General features: G+C 39.4%; 2 protein-coding genes across 9 annotated transcripts in view; one reads left to right on the top strand and one right to left on the bottom strand.

Moving 5' to 3' along the window:
* CTBP1 (C-terminal binding protein 1) overlaps positions 1 to 21,338 on the bottom strand; it is a 251,620-nt gene extending 230,282 nt beyond the window's left edge. For 2 of the 4 annotated variants that reach the window (XM_037386855.1, XM_037386872.1), the window contains exon 1: positions 21,256 to 21,338. The gene's annotated coding sequence lies outside the window, so the exon portion shown is untranslated. Of the gene's footprint in view, positions 1 to 16,050; positions 16,073 to 21,255 lie in introns of those variants that run through there. The other 2 variants (XM_037386915.1, XM_037386863.1) reach the window with 2 other exon arrangements.
* Positions 21,339 to 21,857: 519 nt separating this feature from the next.
* The window catches only part of MAEA (macrophage erythroblast attacher, E3 ubiquitin ligase), a 54,325-nt gene continuing 53,324 nt past the window's right edge, over positions 21,858 to 22,858 (top strand). For 2 of the 5 annotated variants that reach the window (XM_037386962.1, XM_037386941.1), the window contains exon 1: positions 22,063 to 22,189. In XM_037386962.1, coding sequence (XP_037242859.1) covers positions 22,121 to 22,189 — 69 coding nt within the window. In that variant the 5' untranslated portion in view covers positions 22,063 to 22,120. The other 3 variants (XM_037386949.1, XM_037386969.1, XM_037386955.1) reach the window with 3 other exon arrangements.

The following is a 22,858-nucleotide window of genomic DNA, read 5'->3' as shown; positions in this document are numbered from 1 at the left end:
ATAAACAGTATTCAAGCCTGTACAATTTTTGGCAGTTTATTGTCAATTTTACTGGCTGTAATTAAAATAACAAGCCATCAAACAGTCATCTAAGTATTGTAAATACTGAAACATACAACTTGTTAGCCAGCTTTTTACAGATCTAAGCATCCACATGCTTTTCATATACTTTAGGTACTTCCAGAAAGCAGCAAAGATATCACAGTTTCACAAGTTGGTTTTCATTCCTAATTGTGCTGAGTTGACTCTACCCATCTGTCTCACTAGTCACCAATGAAAGATCAATTCTCATTCTTCAGGGCTCCTATAATTCTATTTCCCAGAAGATTAAAAAAAGCATGAAAACATTTGACAGACATTTTAGAACACTTGAGTTTTATTTTCTGAATTCCTTTTTAGCAAAAAAATGTATAATCCTCATATGGAAGTGTTACCATTCTAAATATTTCAGAGCAAAAGAAAAAAAAAAGCAATTCTTTTAAATTCCTCCTTTCCTCTCCTCTTTAAAAACAACTAGTTCTTAAGGCTTCTTAGTGTCAAATACTTAAATACTACAAATGCTGAAACTACAAAAGGTTCTGGTATACTATTTAAAGTACTCTTCATTATTAAAAAAAATGAAAATATATTTATTAAAATATATGTTTAAACTTGAATTTAAAGCACTTGGGAATTAGACAAATTTTAATCACAGAAAGGAAAACTTTTAATAAACATTTCTGAGACTCAGCATACTTGGTCCTGCAATTTCCCTGTAGCGATGTACCCACTGAGAATGAAAAACAAGGAATGTAAATTTATGAGTAATTCTAGTAATACAATGAGATACTCATTATTTTAAATTACAACATGCAAGAACATTTACAAAACAGTCTGCAAATTCTCTTTTCCAGCTTCTCCAGAATAGGAGTGAAACAATATAAGCTATAATTTAAGATTTACTTACTACATATATATATTGGTTCGTTTTCAATATACTAAAGAGGTTCAGCTGCAACATAAAAAGTAACAAAAAAGACAAAGTGAACAAACTAATACCATCTACATATTATTTTGGTTATTTTATATCAATTCTTTCTACAGAAATCATTCTGAGTGCCTAGCATGATTTATTGGGGGTCAAGCCACTTCAAAAGTAGCACAAGAATTTCTGCATATCATTTTTTGTGTATTAGTTACCTATTTTGTTTTCTAGTTGATGTTAATGAACAACACAAATTTACTACTACAACACAGCGCCATTGTCTGGAACAAGCCAGAAAGGAATGCAAAACAGTGTAGTGGACTTAATGGGAACTCAATTTTCAAGCAACAGTACCACTTAGATTGATCTAGAGAATAGTCTGTATTAATGAGTGAGATCAACAGGACACACTAGCCCTCAACAGAATACAAGATTAAACAAAAACCAGATTCATTTCTGAATTGTAACAGACTGCTAAGAAAACAGACATGATTCTATGGGAAGATACCAGATATTTTACTGATTCGTCTTTAAAATTTCTTGGGTAAGTAGTTCCACCTGTTTGGATATCTAGAAACATGCTTTCTTCTATGGAAATTTCAAAGCAAAAGGGAGAAGAAAAGAGATCTTGGAAGCTCTAGTAGCCTCTGTGGGCATAAATCAGTTTTAATTTAGGAACAACCAACAAATCCCAGTCCCTGCCATGCTAACATAGCACATTCCACATAGCCTTGCCTTCGATTTCAGAACCACATGAAGTACTGCCATGTTTCCATGGGCTATTTCGGCAACAAAAAGCAGACAGCTCTTCAAATCATCCAAAAGGAAGTTTTCAAGAATTTGACCCCAAGAAAACAGACAAAAAGAATGAGGCTTGAGAGTACAAAACAATTTTCATTCCTATGGTAAAACTTAAGAAATTTGTTTTCAATGGCTGATTGGTAGCTGCTGGGAAACAGTCTTATTAAACCTTTGGATTAACGAAGAGTTCAAATTGCATAGTCTTTCCACATCAAAAGTTTGATTATTTTTTTAATAACAAGTGAACGCATTTCCATCCAGACACTTTTAAAGCAAATCTGCTTTAAAAAAAAAAAAGACAAAAAAGGTCCTTTGAGTACAAATTTGTAGTAGATAAAACCTTAAGTAAAAAAAAAAAAACAAAACACAGTCATTACTGGGTGCCTGCTTTAATTAAAAGTTCATTTGACCAATTTCATAAGACTATTTTTGCGGGTGGGCCTCTCAAGGTCCAGCTTAATTAGATCTCACTAAACACTCAGGCCATGAAGAACAAAAGAAAAATTACTGTTTATTCAGCATAACTTTGAATCACCTGTCCAGACACACCATGAGATTAACAATAATCAGCCCTAAAATTGTAGACAGAATTGTCCTTACGGACAAACCAATAAATCTAATAATCAAATTTTGGGGCATAGCTTTCAAGTGAAACAGTAAATACAGTCATTCTCCTCAAGAGTCTCACTTTGTTTACTAAATGAGACTAAAACTATGCTGGGAGGACACTACGATTTTCTCATTACATCTCTCATCTTTGGGGGGGGATGGGAGGGCAGAATTGCCCAAAAAAATAAAAAACCAAGTGACTCTCAAACGTTTCCAAAAGTGCACACCATGAAAGAGTGCAAACAGTGAGAATGGAACCTAGTCCATGCACCTGAATTCCCACCCACCTCTATGGAGATTCAGCCATCTAAACAGTGCACGCAGCCCAACAAGAAGGTATGCAAATGCTGAGCTTTCATTGCGTAAGTAGTAATTGCACAATTACATAACAGTAGGTCAACAGCTTTGGAAATCAAGAAGAAAATTCTTCAAAAACTCTACTTTCAGAGAAAACAACTTCATTCATGTGGAAGCATGAACATAATGAACTCCCAAATGCTTTAGCAATATAGTCACGAATAAACACGAGGGCTGAATAAGCATTTACACAAATGCACTTAGGGAGTTCATAAAATACCAGGCCACACCAGATTAAAAAACCCACAGGATGAAAACACTCCAGAGCTGCATCTCATATCTTTAAAGCCAAATTGCAGAATAGGAAAAGCTGGCATGCTAAAGAGAGATTTTTCAAAAGCGACAAAAAACGAAAAACAGATCACACCAACACATTGACTGGCACTCCTAAACAGCTGCATACTAATGTCCTTGCATACATTAGAAAGTATTAAAGAACACTTTTAAATGAACAGTGAACTGGAATCTTAGCAAACTAACTGATAGCATTTAGTACTTACAGCTTCATCCTGGAAACTAGTTAAACATGAGAGTTATTGCTGACAGTTAACTGCCCAAGAATACATGTGCCAAACCAACAACGTTGACTTGAAGTGATAGCCCTTTCACTAAAAACCACAATTTAAACGTGAGAGCTACTGAAACTTTTCATGGTTGTCCCATTCTATTCTTAGGTTCATAGAAAAAGAAACTGGAAGAGAGCTCAAAAGGTCATCTGGCCCGCTCCTTTCCCAAGCCCGGATCATCTATACTTCTCTCATTCCTGACAGAAGTTGTCTATACTAGAGCTTAAAGTCTCAGATAACAGAGACTGTGTAGGATTTCCAGGCAGCTGATCCCACAGTTTCTGTATCATTATGCTTAAAAAAAATCTGTTGGTTTGATTTTAATAAAGTTCAACCTGCCTGACTCTCTCTTGCTGTGATCTAAGTTCCTTATTTCTTGTACTCTCCACCATGACTCCACAAAAACTTCTTGCACACCTGAAAGTTGTTACATCTACCCTTAGTAACCTTCTCTTCAGATTACATTCTAATTAGTCCTTTTATTCCACCTTCCAAGTCAGGTTTTCCAAGACTTAGGTCTACAAGACAACTTAATACAACTTAATTTAAAATTTACTAAAATTTAACAGTTTTATATCTTGCTATTTGCAATTAAATCCAGAGTATAACGGAGTACCATGAAACAAAAAATAAAATCTTGAAGCAATTCCAGAACAACGCCACACCAAACAAACATTTAGAAAACCTGAATGTGAGAGATTAAAGGATTTATTTCATCTCAATACTTTAGCCAAACCTCAACGTTATCACAGACAAACTAATAATTACAATTTTATCAGGAACTTTTACTGATAAAATCATGAGCAAAGTGACAAGCCAGACGTTTTTATCATACAGCTATCACACTGGCAAGCACCCTCTTTCATTGCTCATCCTCCCTTATCCTGAAGTACTCATATTGGTGAAAAACAAATAACTATGAAGAGTTTGTCAGAAGTGACCAGCCACTTACACTGCTTCAGTTCCACAATTCACATCTGGTGTGGAGCTCACACATTCCTATCACTAGCTGTATTAGTCTATGTCACTTCACAGAAATACATTTCTTCAATTAAAGATTAATTCCCTTAATTTTGTCATAGCATTAAACATGCTATATTACAAAAACACCTGACCCAAATAAAAACTGAAAGCAGCTGTTATTTTTTAAGATAGTTCTTCCAGTAATCCATCATACAGAAATGGAAAAGCTACAAAGCTTCTTTAAAGAAAAAGTGAAAACTTTTTTGTAGCTAATTTCCAAACTTTAGGTCATCAAAACTGAAATTCAGTCCCTAAATAAAAGGTGTAATTATTGCCTGTTCTAGCAGAGAAACAGACTTTATGTCAGCCAGACTTTTATTAAAAACAACTTGCTTTAAAACCTCAGTTATTTTCTCACCAATATTCAGCTCTATATTTTTGGACACTAACAGACAATACCAGAAGGCAAAGTACACAAGTTATTCCTGGTTGTTTAAAAAAACGCACAATAATCTAGTAAAATTAAACTGAGAAAAAACATAAAGGAATCCTAAAAGCATTATCTTAATTTCGTCCTAGTAATCACTTGGCTGTACCATGACTTACAACGTAACATTTCTAGATCACTGAGATTACTCCCTACCAATTCCAATGGAAGTACACGGAAGAAATAATGTTCAGCTTTAAGAGGACTGAGCCATTACAGTACTGGTGATGTTAACAATGTTTTATATTGCTTGGTAGTGTTTTACTGTGCTGTAAAGCTGACTAATATGTAAGACTGAGGTGGCAGTTATTGCCTTAATTTTCAGGTCTATGTCATCTTTTTAGTTCATCAACTATAACCCAAATCCTTTAAAACCGTACAGAAATACACAGAAAGCTAGAAGCACCATATAAATGTGACTATCAAGTTAACCTATGACTTGATCCACATCAGATACAATAGTTTTATATGATAAATTGAACCTACAACAACAACAAAAAAAAACTTATGTTCTTTAAATCACACATTTTCTTACTGCTATCTTGAAGTACGAAGTATGGAGATTTATATCTCAAAAGCATCCACGGTTTCAGCCAGGATCATTCCTGAGTATCAGGGTCCTGCTTTAACACTAACTTTTGGAACATCTGAGGGTTCATCTGATTTTTTTCAGTGACCAAAGAAGAATCTAAGGATCTCCAGCATCAATTCTTCACTAAAGCATTGCTCCCCACAGAGGCATACATCTGTCTACAGTGCATGTCCACACTCCATCATCTTCCTAAATTTGATCTGGAGTTAGAACTAAATGTAATGATTGTTTCAGTGTTATAAAATCAAGCATGTATCTCATCCTCCAAAGCTAGGTGGGGAAGGGAACAAATTCCCTGTCTCCTCCTGTTTCAGAGTTCACTCAAACAGGGCAAAAAGTTTTGTTCCTTAATTTGAATATCACAGCATAATCCTTAACATAACTCATATAGATGCAATGGCTCACAATGAAGATTGTCTACATTTGAAATACGGAGAATTGAAAACCAACAGCATCCCCTTTTTGGGTTTGGTTGGGGTGGTTTTTTTGCTTTTACATGCATAGTATATTGTGGGGTTAAAGTTGGCTAAGTTCAGTCTTCTTTCTATCTGCTTCCCCCCCACAAATTAAGAATATTTTTTTTTAATGTTTGAGTCAACACCATATTTTTTTCTTTAGCGCATAACTGAGATGTCTGTCATAACATCTCATATTAAGCACAACAGCGTCCAAAATGCTTTATTACATTATTGATCTTATAACACATACAGCTCCAATCTATATCATAAAGTCTTCCTTTATAAGCCTGTGTTTAGAAAGCAAAAATAAGCAAATACAAATGATTAGTAGTTTATTTTAAATGTTCTTGCAATAGTAAATCCCCAGTCAAAAAGAACAGTAAAAGGGCATCATACCTAGTTTGACAATCAGCAGCCACAAATGAAGGAGGAGCACACTCCATCCTGCTCAATAATCTAAGCAACTCTATCATACTGTCCCCACGTAAGGGACTTCCAAATATCAAAGAACTAGCAGGAACTAAAGAAAAGTAATGCAACAAATGAACAGGGAATACTTCCCACTGGGGAGGACAAGTTGCACCAACTTTCACTATTTGAATGCATAATTGTATTTCCAGGCTCAGACAGTGAATTTTCTGCTCTGCTTAAATTAAAAAAAGCAAGCAATCCATCTACACACCACATGGAAGGGAGAAGATGAAGACTGTAAAGTGCAGAGCTTTAGCACTAAAGGCAGTTCATGAAAAGATGCCAGATGTTTTCTCTAGAGAAGAGGAAAGATAGTACAGATCATTAGGTGACGACACAACTTGCTACAGGCCACTTTTGGCTCTGAAGGAGCAGAAAAATCCATGGAAACGTTCTTCTCTAAGCCCCTATGGGGTACACAGACATTGACAAGGCTGAGCCTTCTTTCTTATAGTATGACAGAAAGGTAGATATTTTCTACCTTTCTACTCTACAGCCTACCATCATCTTATCTTTTAGTCCATCAGAGCGCCCATGAAAGTCAGCCTCTCACTACCAATCAGCTCAGCATATCCACTGCACATTTACGGTACTTCCAAAGCAAGCATCACTACAGTCCATCTGCACCATGTGCCAGGCTTGCAGAGAACTTTCTGTTAATTGTCAGTTACTTAACTACTGCTTGTGTGAATCCATTTTCTGTTTCCCATTTCATACTTTGACAGACTCATCAGTGATACACTTTTTTTTTTTCAGATTAACATAGCATCCAACAGAACAGAAAACCGGTTTATAACTAGGTCTCGTAAGGCACTACAACCAGGCTAAATATATATTCTGGATAGATTAATCTCACACAGGATTTAGCACACATTTCTGAAAACCAAAAACTCTCAAGACCCATTTTGGACTGTATCAGGATATCTGAAAACTCAAGCAGTAGAAGTTTCGGGCCTGTCAATTCAAATTCCAGATTCTTGTTGGATCTGAGTTTTACATTTGGCAATATGACAAAAGTTATGTGCATCAACACTTTTAAAGTTTCTATTTATTGCTTTCTCCAGCTCGCTGATTCCAAGATGCGTGTTGATGGATGCATAACAGGCAGTTCCTGTTAAGTTTTTATTTTCCCACACAAGAACTGTAGCAGGTTTTCCACCTGATGCTTACTTAGCATAACCTTCCTAATTAGTCAAAAGTCAATGCTGAAGAGGGAAACCTTCATCATAAAGTCTGCTTTGGGACATGAAAATGACAATTGCTGTGGCATGTTTGTCTTTGACAATGTGAGATATTTTTGGTTGAATGTAATATTATTTTGGTAGCAAGACTAAAGAGGGACAGGATGTTTGTTTATTCTGCTAACACGCTGCACCCATAAAATTTAAAGGATACACCACATCTGACAACAAAATATTGCTGGGAACCACCTTCTTTGATATATCACTTATTTGTTAAAACCCCATATATTACTCATTTTGTATATATACCAGTTTCACTACTTGTATTGGCTTTATGAAAGTATATTCTTCCTTAAAAGTACCAGCACACACATAATAAAAGACAATTTCTTCGTTACTGTAGAGTGATAGTTGATGTGCCAATATTTTATTTCATTTAAAGTTTAAACTGAATTTAGTTTTAATTTAATCTGAAGTTAACTGTCCTATGCAGAAGTATGTATCCATGTGTCGAACAACTAACAAAAATGGAATGCTGAATGATAATCTAGTGCCTTATCTTTCTCTTTTTATGAGACCTGTTTTTATTGTCAGTCTTGACATCAGTGTGAACACATTGATGTGACTTAGGCTGCAAACTGTGCAAAACTTTCACAGCAGTGAAACTAAATAATGCAGCCATTAGTATAAAGAGAAATGGAATATTTTGACAAGTAGCTAGTCATAACACTATTTCTAAATTAAAATTTTACTGCAATCCCAAGCTGATGAAATACATAGCATTTTTGTTATCAAAGTGCACAAAGTCTAAGCCAGAACTGTACAATTACCTCTTAAAAATCATATTAAAATAATCTGGTCTTTATAATACCTATTGTTTACATCATGCCTTTTATTTCAAGGTACTAAAGAACATGCAAAGACTGCTAATAGAAAAAAAGCTAATTTATGAGAAACACACATCACCAGATAGGTTTCCTACTGTAGGCTAACTTCTCAAGATGATAGGACAAATTAATATCTGCACTGCATATTTTTAGCCCCTTTTAGCAGTTAATAAGCTGCTTTGGATGTTTTTATTGCATATTCAATGGTTACTATTTGCAATGATAGTGACTGTCATTTTTAATTAGCATTGGGTAACAGCCTACTAACATAAAAGACTTTCTATACTTACAATAAATAATCATTGCCTCACTAAAAGCCTTCATAGCAACTTTAGGTACCTATTGGCTTCATGGAGTTCAACACATACACACAGTAACTCCTTCCAGAAGTAAACAAACTTGATTACTGCCAATTAAGACCAATTTTATACCAATTATTAATTTAGGAAAGAATACTGGAACTACAGCAGGCATACTCTTAGAAATTAATGCTTACACCTCTAAAAAAGCCCCCTGTGAATCCATTAAAAAAGATGGTATGTGGTAACATATTTTAGTAATTAAATTTTAAAGCCAAATGGTGAAATTAAGACAACACCTTTCAGGATACAAAGATATGTCAGTCTGAACTTTACAGTTAAGACTACACAAAAGCCCTCACTTTTTGTAACACTAAGATATTAAATGTATCATAAAGGAGACGTGCTCTAACGTCAAGGAGTTTAAAAATTGACATGGGATATGAAACAAGTTACAGTTACATATCCAGATCATTTCTTCAGAAGCATTAATTTCTAATCATGATATCATCAGAATTCAGAGTAAACCATGTTATGGAAACGGCTGTCACTCAGAGAAGTGGCTTCCTGAAAATGACACCAGTCCAACTGTACATAGCATGGTGCTCTGCACACTTGAGCCTTTACCTTTCAACAGTCAGAATGTCATTGCCTCTTGTCAAAACACTAGGAAAGATTTTGGATTTTATCCCCATCATTATAATCTGAGGATCTCCAGCTGACAATACTCCAATTCATCAATATTATGAAGATGGAAAAATTACTACAAAATCAAAGCACTGGGACAGAAAACAGCTGCCAAAGTTGCTTGAAACAAAAGATAACAAACACACTGAGGAACTTTCAAGACTGTAATCGAACTTTGTGCTAGAAATTAGCATTTTATCCTATATACCTCTACACATAAAAAACACCCACTTACATCTTCTCAGGCTTGCTAACATTCCCTTTCTCACAAGGTAGATCTGGACAAGCACGATCTATGAAGTACCTCAAGACTAGATTGTGCCTTTTCTTACCTGATTCAGACATTACTCCATCTAAAAACATATCTACAAACATAGGAGCAGAAAATCTTACTGGCATTTCTTGGAAACTTGTGACTAGCAGACAAAGCTATCACCAATGAGCTCTAAATCAGAAAAAAAATAACATTTAGATATATATATACACACAGACACATTTAGAACACACTAATGCAAGGCAAAACACTATCAACCAACTATAGACACTGAAAAAAATGAGGAAGAGGTAAAGATGGCATCACAGAACACAACAGCTTAAAATCAAATGCAAGCATCCAAAAGCTAGAATGACATTAAAGAATGCTAAAAATATGCACCACAGAAAACTACGTACTACTAATTTTGCTGTACAAGGCTAATTAGAGATCTGAAACTATCTATTCTTACAACTTGTGCACTCTACTGCTAATTTAATGTCCTCTATAGGTTTAGACTGCTTTCCCCCAGTCACAGGAGGAGTAGGCAATCTTTTCTGTACAAGTTTTTAGCACTTCCACACGTTAAGTCCTCCCTTAACTGGGCAAGCTGAGATGCTCAAGTTAAAAGCAATAGGAGCTAGATTTAATTAAGTCTTACTCAAAATAAGCATCAACAAGGTCCCAAAACCTTGATACACAATCAGGATGCAAGTATGTTTATTTTGATACAGTCCTATCAGGATCAGAAAAGTTAAATTTTTTATTGCCTCTGTGGGTATGAATACATTACCATGTTTTTGATATCTTCACCAGTATAACAGTGTAGGGCTCAAAGTAATACAGTATATCTTAAATAGATTAAAGGATTTTATCTGCTTAACTTTTATGGTGTAATCACTCTACCAAAATCTTCACTTTCTCCAAGCTGACTTCCCAGGGGGTAAAAGTGGGCAAAATCAATTTCCTATCCCACAGTTCTTGAGTAGATGGGGAAATGGCAATTCTTTTCTCCACAGAATCTTTCCCAGATACTTTGACCCTAAAAGTAAACAGCATTTTCTTTAATTTCTGTGCCAGCATTTCAGGAAACACATCGACCTGTGCACAACAACTAAGCTAACAAATCTCTTCGACCATGTCTTGCAGTCTGAACTCTGCTGGTCACCTTCTCTCTCTACTCACACTGAAGGACATCATGGACTTTCTTTTTTGTATCTCTTTGTTCCAGAGGGCCTGAGGTGTGATATACCAACTGCATTAGATCAAATTTGCACCACTTACATGGAAAAGTCAGAATTACTATGGCACTGATATCACTCAATGCAGAAATGGAAGGTGAATGACTGAATGTCCAAAACAAAGATTCTATGCTTGAAAGTACTTAAAATAATATATTCTTTAAACATCAACTTCTATCTCTATTTGTCTGTCACAGGGCAGCATAAATGAAGTACCAAAAAAGAAGGCGGCATACCCACACATTTTAAAATTTAAGAGGAGACAGAAGAAAATGTCATGCCACACTCTTTCTGGAGGCCTATCAGCAAGAAAAGCAGGGAAATGAAAGGTAGAAAAAAAGAGCATGCAAAAGCTTTCAAACTGTCATTATTTCCTTGCTAAATACTCCAATTTGCACAGGCGTTGCCAGTTTACACACTTCTCACTGGCTGACTGTCCTCTACAAAACTCAAACACAGTTATCTGAGAAAGGTAGAGAAATACATTAACAACACAGTATAAGTTACAATGATTTCCACAGACACCCCACCTAATCTCTACTGTTCTAACGGGAAACTGTCATGTAGTTGACGCTCTAAGATTTACCAAGCTAACAAATGACATAATTTACTAGATAGAGCATGCACTCTATTTCTCAAAGCTAGAATCCTTCTCCACATACATGCACTAACTGAGAAATATAAGCAGAAGCTGTTTGTATAAAAAAAACCCCACTTTTATTTATCCTATTATTTATGTGCTAAGACACATTCCAGACATTATGTAGACAGAAAATAGCTTTGTAAAAGCAAATTTTAGAAACTAAGCTATATTGACTTGTTCTCCAGATGAAGAAAAATATTCCTGTCAAATGGAAAACTGTTGGCAAAATTTGTTTTTAGGATTCTAAAGTTCTTTTTTGAATAAAATCTCATTCTTTGAACAACAAAATAAAAGTATATTTTTAAAAGTTTCACGTCATTTCAACTATATCCAAGAATAAAAAACAGCAAATGGTCATTTTCAGTAAACAAAGTACTGAAAGGTACAAGTAGATAACTGAAGCAGGTAACACAGGAAGGAAACTGGAAATTTAAGATGCCATTTGATCTTGAAACGATGATTTCTTGATTTTTACTATCAAATTTAATATTTAACTGCTCCTCTCTGGCAATTGATTAAACTGAACTGTCCTTGGCAAGTCACAAATGATAAGCCCTATTGTGAACTGCGATTAATACCCTGTACAGTCTGACAGTCCACTCTAATTCTTTCTCAACTTTGTTTCACACTTGATTTTCAGCATTAAGTTACCCTTATACCCTACATTGCACCTGAAACCAATTTACATAGCTTCATACAATGTGTAAATGGAGCGAGAAACATCTCTCAAAGACCTTAGAACACTTCAGACTTCACATTGCGTTGGAGAATTTCCATGACCATGCACAAAAAGAACAAGATTAATACTGTAAACTTTAATCCTGAAAACCTTTATTCACTTCAGTAGACCCAGTGACTTAAGTGAAATTATTCAGCTGTCTGAGATTAAGCACAAACATAACTGTTTGCACTGGAATTCTCAATCTTGCATTTCTTGATTTTGCAATCTACAAATTTATTCACGAAGGTCAGTGATTCTTTGATACTAATGTAATAAGCCTCATTGGGGAAATGGAGGGTTCTTCTTTATTTTTCAACATCCTAAAATGCTGCTAAAACTACACTTCTGGCTGAATCCCAACAGAACAGTTGAATAAATCAATGAAGGCCCAACTTTTGTCTGAAATTTTAAAACAGAGACTGAGAATCTGTTAATACTCAATATCAAGGTACTAACCAGTCAGCTGATACTCAGCTACCTAAAAAACACCTAAATTAGCAACAACAGTCTTGAAATGCCTTATCAGTGCTACCCCGAACTTTTTTTTCTGGAAACATTTTATTACCAAATCACTAGTGGTTTAATTTTTTTAATGTTTATGACTTTTGATGCAAATATGTGAGTATCCACCATCCATTGTCATGTCTGCTGCTGTAAGACAAAATATTGCTTCTCTCAAAATTTCATTAGTAGATACTGAAGTAGTTTAAAAAGGAATTACCATTATACCCCTTCTGTAGATGGAAAACAGAAAGCTGAATTGACTTGCCCTAATCCAATAGCAAAGCAAGGAAAACACTATTTGCTCCGATTCCACTATTCCTATCCATTATGTTGCACAGCATCCTGTGCCTGAAATATCAGGTATATCGCTCTTAAATATAGCATATCCTAATAAAGGAGGATGATAAAACAATTTCAAAATACATTGAACAATGAAATGAATTGACATGCATCAATAGCTATATCTGAATTTTGCTCTAGCTTATGGAAGCTTTCTGCTTCAATCTAAAATAGCAATCTTTATATACATAAAAATTTTCATCTGAAATAATAATCCATTATTAATGCAATAACAATGTACCATTCCATACAACTCCAGCAACAGGAAAAAAGCAAAACATTGTCCACTAACAGCAGCAATGGAATTCCCTTTCTTCCCCTTCCTCCCTATTTGGACAGAACACAGCTAGTGGGGTTTTTTAGTACTTTTCAAGACGTGAAAATTTAAAACCAAAAATCAGTAACTTTTGAGTTGATAATTTCTATTGTGAAAACAATTTGTAATGATGATGAGATACATTGCTGTTGGGTCTATTATCTATAAAATAATAAATGATATTTATAATTTTGCCTGAAGTCCAGAAGCGTCTATTCCATTCAACAGGTTCAACCCATATTGTTGTACCTTGTGGTGAATGCAGTCTCCTGATCAGGTATCTGATAACACACTCTTAGAACACTTAAGAAATTGTGGGATTAAGACATACAAAAAAAGCTAAAAGTGTTTCCTAGCAAATCTATAAACACCTTAAAACTTTTAACCCCAAGTGTCTAGACTATGCTGAACTACTGGTTCCCCTGTGGACTTCCCGTAAAACAAGTGGTTTTCAAGTACTATGTTGGGCAGGGGGAAAGGGAGAGAGAGGGGAAACTCAAAACTTTTAATTATTTTATTAAAGATTTTTCTAATACATTGCCAAAAGCCCGGTATGTTTTAACCTCCATTACTAGAAAGCTGAACATAGCGCGCATCCCCAAGATGTCTCTGGACTGTCACAGTGAATGCACTTTTCCTTATTATAGGGAAATGGTCCCTTTATACTGGCAATTAAACCTGACCTCTCCCTTTTCTGTTTCCTAAGTATTCCAAATAGCTAATCACTAATTAGTATCTCTGGTGGTTCTCTCAGAACATATGACTTCTATGTGCAAGCATGACAATCCTTCCCATATCCCTCTGAGCTGATCAGCATAATCTGAAGTTCTTCCTGGAAAAGCTCAGGGTAATGCTGAACCCTCTCAACTCAAGGAAAATCAGAAGCACGTTCAAAGTCTCTCTGGCTGCAGTTCAAACTCCCCCAATATTTACCAGCTAGAACACTAAGCTCTGATTGTATTTTCCACTTCATATGACCACCATTTTTAAGGTTTAAAAAAAATTTCCTAAATACATAGCATATGTATGCTTAAAAATAGGAATGCCATGCAATCCAAATGAATCAATATCACTTAATTCTGTAAGAACCTAAAATGAGTTAATTCAGAATATCAGACTTTGCCTGATTTTATGCTGTCACTTGGTAATGTAAAAATATTCTGGTTTTGTTTCATTGGAGTAGGAGGATTATTTTAATATGGAAAGGATTTATTTCATTCCTGTATGTATGAGCTACTGTTGATATTCCCAACCAGAAAGATTCCTTTCTAGAATTATCATCAATATATATTAAAAGAGAGGGTTTACTTCTACCCTGCCTCTGTTCTAAAAGCCTCCTCAGTGTTAAATCCCAGACCAAGGCTACAGGTCTCCTACTCAAAATTTCTCTTTAGATTTTCTAATCCTTTTCCCCTTAATCTCCATTATACAAAAAGAAATCCACACATGCACGGTCTGTGAGAAGCTAAGTAACTTTACCTCTCACCATAGTTACCACATCTGATTTAACCACTGGCTCCGGACATTGAATCATTGTCCTTTTATGATTTCAGATTTTATTTGTGTGTGTCTCAATACACTCAACAAGCATAAAAATCCTAAAACCAGAGCGATTTTAATATCATTAGTAGACAATTAAATTTCAATTTACGTGACTGTAAGATACCATACCATCCGCCTCTGCTATTTCTATACAGTGTGTTGTTTTCCAGGATCTCAGAAGCCAAAATGCTTAAATGTGTTACTATGACTGTTACTGTAAAGATTTTCTATCTAATTCAGTTCTTTTAATGATTCAGGAACAATTTTGCATTCAGATTTTCATTAGTGTGCTCAACTGTTCTATTAGACTTTTTTGTTTCTCATGGTAACCGATTTTATTTGACTTAACAGAAGCTGTTCAAATATTTAGAGGCACTCCGAGATGGCAGGAGTTTATCTAGGAGCATACATGTTGTGTCACAGATATTCTTTTCCTTGCCTTACTCGCGCCCCCCCCCCCTTTTTTTTTTTTTTTGTTCAAAAACAGTAGCAAACAAATGAGATCTCGACCAGCCACATTGTGCCGGGAACGTGCTCACTTCATCTGTTTATGTTAATATTCAAGTTACAATGGGCACATTTCGAAATTACAAGCTCGGCAGTTAAAACAGATGCTTCTTACGTTCCTTCATATGCACTGTATCCCTTTGCCAGTATCGTCAGGCGCAACGCAAGAACTAAAGTATAAACATCTGCAACACCTCTCTGTTTTGTTAACATTCTTTCACACGTTTTCTTGCTAACTCCAAAAAGGCTCAACGGTGCTAAAAAAAAAAAAAAACAACCCACAGTGAAATTGGAAACATCTGCGAGATAGCTACGGAAAACGGAATGAAACATGCATAAACAAAAACATGGCGAAAGTGGCCTGGGGTTGTTACACTGTCAGATCATTTTTCCAAGCCCAACATCAAGGCTTTTGTTACAACCAAAGCGGTCATTTGCATGGAGAACCAACAGGGTTTCTTCTTCTTCAGCGTTTCCCCGATCGTAACACACACTCGCTCTCCCCGATACACACAGAGGCAAACCTCTCCTCTCGCAAACAAACAACACGGCTAAACGCACACATATTCGCAACTACGGAATCTACAGATCGCCGACAACGCTCCGCATACTGAATAGTTTGCTACTAAGACGTAATTTAGGTATAAAAATAACAGACAAACCTTTGGAGCGCTGCCCCAGCCGGAGTTCCTCTCCCTCTGCTCTGCTGTTACTGACAAGATCAGGCTGAGATTAACAAGTCCATGCTACTCTGACAACCTTACTCCGCTGGCTTTTGCACACACGCCATGGGCTTTAAATAATATCAAACTTTCAGAAAGTTAAAAATGAAATTAATTAAAGGAACGTAAAGCACAATGGCAGGAAAGCAGAAAACACTGCCTTGGACAATTATTGCAGCAGCATGCAGGGCACTGCTCTGTAGTTAAGGCTGTGTCAGCACTTTCTTTCTAAACCCCCCCCCCCCCCCCCCCCCATTTTTCAGGGGGCTGTAACTCAAAAAGGAACAAAAAATATTGCTCATGGCTAAAATATTGCTCACAGGTAAGCCCCCTCCCCTCTGCATATTAAAACATCCATTTAGACCATTCAGAAAGTTACAGGAGGCTGTGTACTTTATCACCATGTCCCACATGCCATTTTTTATGCAAATGAAAGTCTTCTTTTTTTGAATGAGATTTCACAAGAATTTTATCTACACAGTGAATTTTTGCCCCCCTTCTTTTTTTCATAAAGCAAATTATTACTTTGACACCTGAAAACCGGTTTGCGTAAACATGGAATAATTTCTAAATAACTTCTACACGCATGCATTGCCTGGAAGGTGCCAGATTCGTAACAGAGATATTAAATTGTCTGCTCACACAGCTGATTCAGCACAGACAACGGACTCTACAGAGGGTCTCAACTCTAATCCATTATGGTAACTTTGTAACCTCAGTCGCTGAGTGCATCTGCATTTTCCCCTGATAAGGAAAGTGTTCTTACAATCATGCTAAAATAAGGAAACAAAGCCTCTGATCTGCAATTACTACTTCACAACAATGTTCTAAACTGTGGCACATCAGGGCAATCTCTCCTGCTGTTGTTAATCGCTGGGTTTTGTTTGTGGCAGCTTTTTTTGTTTGTTGCGTTTTCACACTCTTGGTAATTTCCTCTCAGATACAGAAATAAAGCCAACTTCTCCAGCCTATTTACATAAGCCAGATGCACTAATACACTTTTCGGTTATATGCTTAAAGTTACAATATGAAAAAACCACAACTATACAGTCATATTATTACTTTCTTTTAAAGCAAAAATATGCATTTCATGTAAAAAATGTGCAATGGCCTAAGTCTGCTGGGTGCGAAAACCAAAGCATTAAGTTTTGACCCTTTTGACTGATAGGGGCCAGCAAAAACAACAGGCAGCTCATTTGATCCTTACAAAACTCAGTATATCAACACTTGTTCAACAAAAGGTGTCCCTCTGCCCTCTACGAATTTCTGACAGTACTGTTGCATACGTATTACACAAAATCAAGTAGCGTCCATTAAAATGGAGCAATTCATTAAAAATGCTCCATTGCTGTGAATAACTTGGTAAAGCAACCATGTCCCCAGTAGTAACTGTCTCATCCTTGTTACCTTCTAAAAGTCTTAATACTTACTGAACACCTATCTTAAGGTATCTGATATTAGTACAGGTCATCTCACATTTCTGTCTTACAAAGACAGCTGCCTGGCATATTTTGAAGACAAGCTGCTTTCATATTAACACCTTATTCTGTCAACACTGTGCACAGTAGTTTTTAAAAAAAAACCAAAATTTATCTCGCTATTCAGAAGAAAAAAGTAATGTAGATTAAAGGTATGGTCCTAAATACTTCACAAACATCACAACTCACCAGAAGACTGTAGCAAAGGCTTCTACTTCTCCATTTTAAGACGGACAGTACAATCACCACCCATTTACTCAGAGGAAGAGTGGGGCAACCTGTGCTCCCACCTGATCCAACACAGGACTATATCACTGCCTCAGGCCAGTCTCATCTGCTAAAGTGAGAAAACGATGGTGATATACATTCACTTCTGCCACCCTAGCACAGAAGTTATAATGTGCACAAAGAGGAAAGAAAAGCAAGTGTAGTAAAATCTCAATACACTGCAGTTTTCTTCAGCACACAGAAGCAGAGCACTATGGTTGCTGCTTTGCTCCACCAAATAACATCCAGAGTATTTATGTTTCTGAAAGATACATAATCTGCATGCAATGCTTCATGGTATACGGATATTTTTTTTCTAATCATTGACCTGGAGCAAAGCGGAAGACTATTTAAATGCTTTTAAGACACTGTCAAATGAGTAGGGTCCTCCTAAAGGTCTGGAGTATTCTGTATGCACTGCCTGATTTTAACTAATTGCTAATTCACATTAATAAGACACTAAACAAGGACTAACTATTAGATTATGATTGAACAGGACAATGCCAAGAAATACAAAATGGAAGCTGATTTTTATTCTTCATTTTACAGCACTAGGGGACAAGGAAAAATAAACAAGATATGATACACAAACCTTCTTAGTAGTTCCAAATGTGTATTTCCTATTTAAGACTAAAGCAGTTGAATTTATACAAACTGTAAAAGCAAAGTTGTATTGGTAATTAAAATAAATATAACTAAATTAAGCCTCGGCTTTGTATAGTAGGTTAAACCAAAGACCAGAGGACATTAACCTTATATTAAAGAATATAGTACAACCTCTGTATATGAATACCCAGACCCAGGAATAACAATAACAATAAAAATTTTGTTAAATTCAGCAGGAAACTACAGATTTTTACCAGTTCAAAAGATCATTAGCTTCATTCTTATCTCCACATTGATCACTGCAACATTTATATTATAAATCAATGGCTGCAACCTGAAGTTGAAAACATGCCAGAAGTACACATAGGTTGTATCAATATTTGCACATGGAGCCTAGAACATAAATTAGTTGACACTCAACACTTGGAGCTTCCTCTCTGAAGTTGCAATATTTAAAGGTTAAAGATTAGACATGCTCCCTCTTGTGTTAAACTAAGAATACACGGAATACATGCTGTTTTCTCTGACATGATGGTTGCTTGGCCATCTGTTCCATTAAGCAAACCCTTTAACTTTGGCTACTAATGTCTGACAAACCTTCACCAATACTCCAGTTTAAAGACAGATACAGTCTGAGCACATAACCTGCATCCATAGAATATTTGTGCTACATTAGCTACTGTATCATCAGAGAGGACCATTAAGAGGTTACATATTAAAAAAAATAACTTGCAAATAAGTGTTTCAGACAAATACATATGTGACTTAGTAAATTACATGGCCAGTCACACTTCTTCAGTCCCTATAGGCGTCACAGACCTAAAGAGTTAAAGTGTGCCCACTTCAAGCTGTTCAGTAGCATCAATGATAGGGAATATTGAACAGCAAATTTCCTTCTAAATATAAGCTCACAGAATATTTAACACAGAAACAACAGGGAGAATTTATAATGCCACATAATTATGGTTGTAAATACAGCAACAACTAAGCTAGGTTTTCAGTCCTCCACTTGACAAGCTCAGGTGAACCATTCCCTGCACAGGCCTTAATGGAGCCAAAATCCTCCTTACACAAATCCTCTTGCAGAATCCAGCCCCAAGATCATGTCTAGACATGAATGTTAATCCCAGGTGTAACAAACACAAATGTTTTTTACTAATATACTTCTTAAACAAAGGCTTTGCAAATTACATTTAGGCACATGTCTGCTGATTATGGTCAGTACCAGACTGAATGCCAGGGCAGCTGAGAGTAAACACAAGTAAAATAGTTTGCAGTACAAAGCTGAAGATAATCTAACAGTCAGTTACATCACTTTGTAAGTCTTCTTTACCACCATCCTTCTGTGGTGGATAGATGCTCTCAGTTGCAAGGGGGCCTAGGCACATTGGAAAGAAACAACATTACTGAATTTTCTAAAGACAGACACTTATTAAATATGATTTGCTCTTTCAAACCATGAAAGTTAAACATGCTTCCTGGCAATACCTGTGTTTATTTTTCTACAGTCTTTTGCAGACAGAAATAATATAACCACAAAGTTTAGAAAAGATAGCAAAAACCACCACGATTATTAATGGGTATGTATTTTGGGGTCTCTTTCAAGCCTCAAACCACCACAGCACACTACCTGAAATACACCTGCTGATGGTAGCAAGCAACTGCATCAAGAAACAGAACTTTTGCCACCGACTTCAACAAGAAAAGAAAGTTTGTATCGCTGCGTGTACAGCTCCCGATAGGCACGTTTACACTTTCTCACTGTCTACTGCAGACCTAACAGCTTCAATGTCTGACAAAGTCTCTTCCGTCTCACTCACTAAGGTGCTCAAATCAGTGAGGAGCTTCATGTAGGGTAAGAGGGTACATGTTATGGCTGAATCGCAACACACTGTCCTCTACATATTATCCGGAAAGTAGCCTACTTATTATCAAGAAAGTAGCTTTTATGTCAACAGGCAGAAGATTAATACTCCAGGAGCGTCTTTATTCTCTCAGACACACAAGCAGAGGCAGTCTGCAGGACCAGTCCCTTTTTTCTGTATGGAAACGTTCACGTATGCTCAGCAGGGATTTACTGCTCATTTAAACCAGTGCTTTCACCTTAGGGCCCACCAGCTCCCGCAGACCACTCTCAGGGACCGAACAGAGGTCAGCGAGACAAGCAAGCCCTCCGAGACAGGTCTACAGCTGCCTCGAGATACAGCTGAGAGCCCGCAAACACACCCAACAAGGAAAGAAAAGGGGAGAATCCCCAGAGCTGTATAACCGCTGCTGCGGACTTGCAGCGCACGGCGGTGCAGGGGGCGGTCAGGCGGCGGGGGGCGGTAGCAGCTCCCTCCCACCGCGGCCGGGGCTTCACGGCTCCCCCCGTGTGAGAGAGCTGCAGGGCTGCGCCGCCCGCGCCCGCCCGCCCAGGGGAGGGGGGCGCCGGGCCGGCGGGAGAGCTGCGGGGCTGCCGGGCACGCTCCTCGGCTCCTCCCCACCCCCCTCCCCCGCGGGGAAGGCAAGACCGGCCCGGCTGCGAGGGAACTGCTCCCGCCCCGCGCCTCGCCTCACCAGAGAAACTTAGCACCGGCCCGCCCGGGAGCGGGGATCCGCCGCGGCCTCCCCGCCGTGGCTCGGGGCCGCCCCGCCTCCGCCCCTCAGCGGTGAGGGCAGGCAGCTTCGCGGCGGGCTGGGGAAGGGGAACGGCACCGGGCGCCTCTGCCTGCCCCGGCTAACGGAGAGCGGCAGCGAAGCACGGGAGGACGGCCCAGCGCGGGGAGAGGGAGCTGAGGGGAAGGGGACTCACGCTGTCTCCGCTATTTAAACCTCTTCCCGCCGCCTCCGCCTCACTGACTCTCACTCACTCTCTCCTCCCCACGGAACTTACTAGGGGCGGTCCCCACCCCGGCCAATATACACACCGCCACACGCCGGGCCGCCGCCGGGGCCCCGCCCGTTCTCCCCACAGGCGCCACCCATTCGCTCAACTCTCTGCCCGTCAGCAGGGCGGCGCGACGGCGTTGGCTAGGGACCTGCCCGTCAAAGCGCGCTCCGCACCGCGTCCTCCGGGCTCCGCCCCCCGCCCCGCCCCTCCTCTTCCCGGACACCTCAGGGGGTGTTACAACGGCCGTTTTAAGTCACCATCAAAATTTACTTTTAGGTTCCGCCTACTGAGCGCTAGAGGAGGTTCTGATTGGACGATGGGAAAGCCTTCTCTATCGCGACTGGGTGGCTGGATGTCCATAAACCCCCCAAAACCCGCCCAGCTCAATGCCGTAGTTCCATTTGATTTGTCCGCGCCTCCAGGCAGCCCCGCCCATTTCCACCGCGCTGCCCAATCAGGCGCTGCTTCTCAAGCTCTAAGGCGGTATCAACGCGCACAAACGGAACGTTCGAAAGGGCGGCCTTCATTGGTTGGCGCTGGTTGCCCAGCTGTTGCTCTTCCGCCACCACCGTCCCGTGGAGCGTACCACGCCGCCGCGGTGGTGGGGGGCTAGGGGTTGGGCCGCGATCAGCAGCGAGAGCCGTTGGTTCGGCCCGTCTCCATTAGAGATGGGGCGGAGGAAGGCCTTTATTGCCCGTCATGCCGCGCGCGCTGTAGGTAGCTCCCTCCGGTCCGGGCTGGGGGAGGGCGGGGGAGGAGGAGGGAGGAGGTTGGTGCCTAATCCAAGATGGCGGTGCAGGAATCAGCTGCTCAGCTCTCAATGACTTTGAAGGTGCAGGAGTATCCCACTCTCAAGGTGGGTGCTGAGCCTTTCCCTTCATCCCCCGACACGGAGGAGAGGGGTAAAGCCGCTAGTGTCCCGCCGGGGCAGCGCCGAGGGGTAGATGAGGGCTTGGGCCGCCGGGTGCCCCGGCCCCCCTTCCTGCCTGCTCCCCGCTTCAGGAGCCCCCAGGGCCCGTGGGGCGGCGGGGGGGCGCTTCCCACCACGCAGCTTCCCGCCCGTCCCCGTTCTCCTCCGCTTGACGCCTCGGCTGCTGCCGCTACGGCTTCTCCCCTCCCCCTCCGCCGAGGCTGAGGGACGTGCCTGGAATATGCCGCCCTCCCCGGGTGCCTCCGTGCCCCGTGGTGAAGGGTTGGCCCCCGGGCTGCGCTGGGGACACAAAAAGGGTCGCTGGGAGCTGGAGGACTCGGCCGGGGGGGGGGGGAGGGGTTAGGTCCTGGTGGCAGGGCGAAGATGTGGTGGCGGGGGGAGGCGAGGGGGGGAGAGGGCTGGGACCGAGGCAGGCAGGGGGAGAGGGCTCGGGGCGTGCGGATGGTGGCTCGGGAAGACCCCAGGGGCGCTTCACATGCTCGTCCCGGCTGATGAGCTGGCCCTGCGTGGCGTTGTTAGGAGATGCGTTAAAGGGGAGGGAGGGGAGGTGGTAGTAGAACATGGTTCCCTGGCTGCTTGGTGTGTGTCCCCCTC

This window comes from Falco rusticolus, chromosome 1, assembly GCF_015220075.1.
Source record: "Falco rusticolus isolate bFalRus1 chromosome 1, bFalRus1.pri, whole genome shotgun sequence".
Classification (NCBI taxonomy): Eukaryota; Metazoa; Chordata; class Aves; order Falconiformes; family Falconidae; genus Falco; species Falco rusticolus.
The sequence above is the reverse complement of the archived record's forward strand: the minus strand, read 5'-3'. Positions and strand labels throughout refer to the sequence as shown.